At 33.6% G+C, this 2,419-nt stretch overlaps 1 protein-coding gene across 1 annotated transcript; it reads right to left on the minus strand.

Annotated features, from left to right (window-relative positions):
• Positions 1-209: 209 nt before the first annotated feature.
• On the minus strand, positions 210-1,992 carry LOC100813776 (transmembrane protein 45A). Its single transcript, XM_003521479.4, has 2 exons — positions 1,568-1,992; positions 210-1,284 (listed from the first exon to the last, which is right to left on the minus strand). Exon 2 carries the CDS (start codon positions 1,277-1,279, stop codon positions 380-382), a length of 900 nt encoding a protein of 299 aa, XP_003521527.1. The 5' UTR covers positions 1,280-1,284; positions 1,568-1,992; the 3' UTR covers positions 210-379.
• Positions 1,993-2,419: the final 427 nt, after the last annotated feature.

Raw genomic sequence — 2,419 nt, forward strand, 5'->3', positions numbered from 1 at the left:
ATGTTTCCTAACTTGTAATCCTCAGCATATCTAAAAGCATAATATCTTTCTTTGGTCCATTTAAAAAAGTTATAATGGATATTCTTTAATATAAAAAGAAGAAGAATTTGAGATAACAAATGGCTGATTAAATTTCCAAATTAATTATTTCATCTGAATTCATTTGTAAAAGCTAAACTTGCTCCAGAAACTACAAGAGGACAACCATTTTGTGCATTAAAATCACATTATATTAAATCAAATAAGATCAGATCTACAACCCAAAATATTATAAAAATGACAATAAATTAAGAACAAATCCAAGAAACTAAATCAAGGGAAATATTTTAGCCTGGGGGCAAGCACTATCAATTAATCTGTGTATGTGCTATTGAGAGCTTTATGTTGACAAATCTGCCACATTGTTTGCGTGCTTATGGTTTTGGGATTCAACGTCGATGGTTAAGCCATTTTCAAGGTGATGCTGCTCCTTTACCAGTGAAGCATACTCCACTTTTTCAATACCATATCTTGTGACAAGAACCAAGTAGAAAGACATCACGAAAATGGTGACTAAAATCAATAGCCAGCTGAATAGAATGTTCACCAAGGATTTAGCACGATGAAGGGCATCATCATCATTGCATGTGACCATATATTCACGAAGGTGAGTGACACAACCTTTGGCTTGAAACCCTGGAGTCCAAAGCAGAAACCCCATGACCATAAGCCACAAACCTTGGAACATTATGCTGAAAGAACGAACAAAGCTGACCAAGAAGCTATTAGGGTAACCAATACCCATTAGGGTCGTGGACAAAGAAACAAGGATGAGAAGTTGCAAAAAGTAGTGGTATTGGCCTTCTAGTCCCATGTGATCCCTAGAGTGAAGGTGGATGAGAAGAAATTGTTGTGCAAAAGCTATGGCTCCTAAGAAATGGGTTAACTCATATTGAGCTTTGGAGCATATTTTGTCAAGAACTAGGGCAAAGGTGGCATAGACCAAGAAGGACATGGCCATGGAGGAGTGTTCAAAGTTGTGGAGATGATCTGAGGGAATGGATCCATCAGGGTTGAATGGTTGGTGACGAGCCGGCGAGATGAAGAGCTCCAAGGCAATGAAGATTGTGCTGCTTGTTATTATGAATTTGAGCTCCAAGTATCTAGATTTTGTGGTGGGAAACCATAGGGTTGATGTGTAGGACATGGAGCAAAGGGCATGGAGCTTGATGTGGTTGAACAAGTGCCATAAACCAATTACAAAGAAGCCAAACCCCAAAACTTGATGTCCCTCCAACATAGTGCCTGTTAGGCCAACACAAGAAAAAGAAACTTAAGTTATGTTTAGATAAAAGTAAGAAAAATATTTGTTTTTAATCACTAGAAACTAAAAATAAGTATAATGAATTTATAATAATTCACGCAGTTCTATCAACTAATTAATCTAGATTTTCTTGATAGGAAAATACTTTTAAGAATTTCAATGCATATTTCAAATATTAATGTATAAAATAAATAAAAAAAATTGCTTTGGGAAAAAAGTATTTTCAATTTTTTTCGGACAAAAATCATCTAAACATGTACTTACTTGTACTTAGCTGGTATTCTTGTCCACCCACCAAAGGCAATAAGCAAATTCCAACAAAACAATAACTAAAGAAAAAATAAAATGTTGTAGAGAGTTTATTGTTCTTAGAAACTCAGAACCAATTAATTAAGACACTACCACACAAACTGCTTAATCGCTGCAAAGGCCAAACCAAATGAGATGATATTTTATAGAGCTCTTGTTTTGCAACTTGTACTAGTATAATTGGTTATGACGAACGAGGATGAGACGAGTGTGAGTTTGTGTGAAGCCAAATTGGCAAGGCCTGAAAAGTGAAGCATCCTTTCACAAGGGAAAAGGTTGGTGTGGTACGTGTCTTATAAGGCAAAGGTTTGGTAATTGTACGCAAAGAAAGAAGAGCCTGGTACAACCACAAAGCTTTTTGATCATTGGACAACCAAAAAGTTGGGTTGTTAATCTGCTTTTCCATTAATATAAATGTTAATTGCTCGATTCTGAAAGTTGGGTTGTTAAAGTGCTTTTCCATTAATATAAATGTTAATTGCTCCATTCTGAAAGTTGAATTGGTAATTGTTGTGCTTTTCCATTAATATAATTGTTAAAGAATTTTAATGTCAGGCTTTACACGTGTGGAATTTCTTCTTATTCTAAAGAAAAATCTATTTTTATAATTGGATTTCTTATTTCCTATTTTTTCTCACTTTTAAATGTCTTCTTTTTTTTACTTATGAATATGTTTTTAATTACGTCATATTCTTCCCTTTGAAATTTATTTGTGATATATATATATATATATATATATATATATTTCTATTTATCAACCATATATATCTATATTGTCATAATACTTTTGCCTTTTATTTTTAATTT

Source organism: Glycine max, chromosome 3, assembly GCF_000004515.6.
Source record: "Glycine max cultivar Williams 82 chromosome 3, Glycine_max_v4.0, whole genome shotgun sequence".
Lineage (NCBI taxonomy): Eukaryota > Viridiplantae > Streptophyta > Magnoliopsida > Fabales > Fabaceae > Glycine > Glycine max.

Excerpts from the sequence above, each read along its gene's own strand:
- LOC100813776 (XM_003521479.4), bottom strand. The coding sequence starts at position 1,279 with ATGTTGGAGGGACATCAAGTTTTGGGGTTTGGCTTCTTTGTAATTGGT.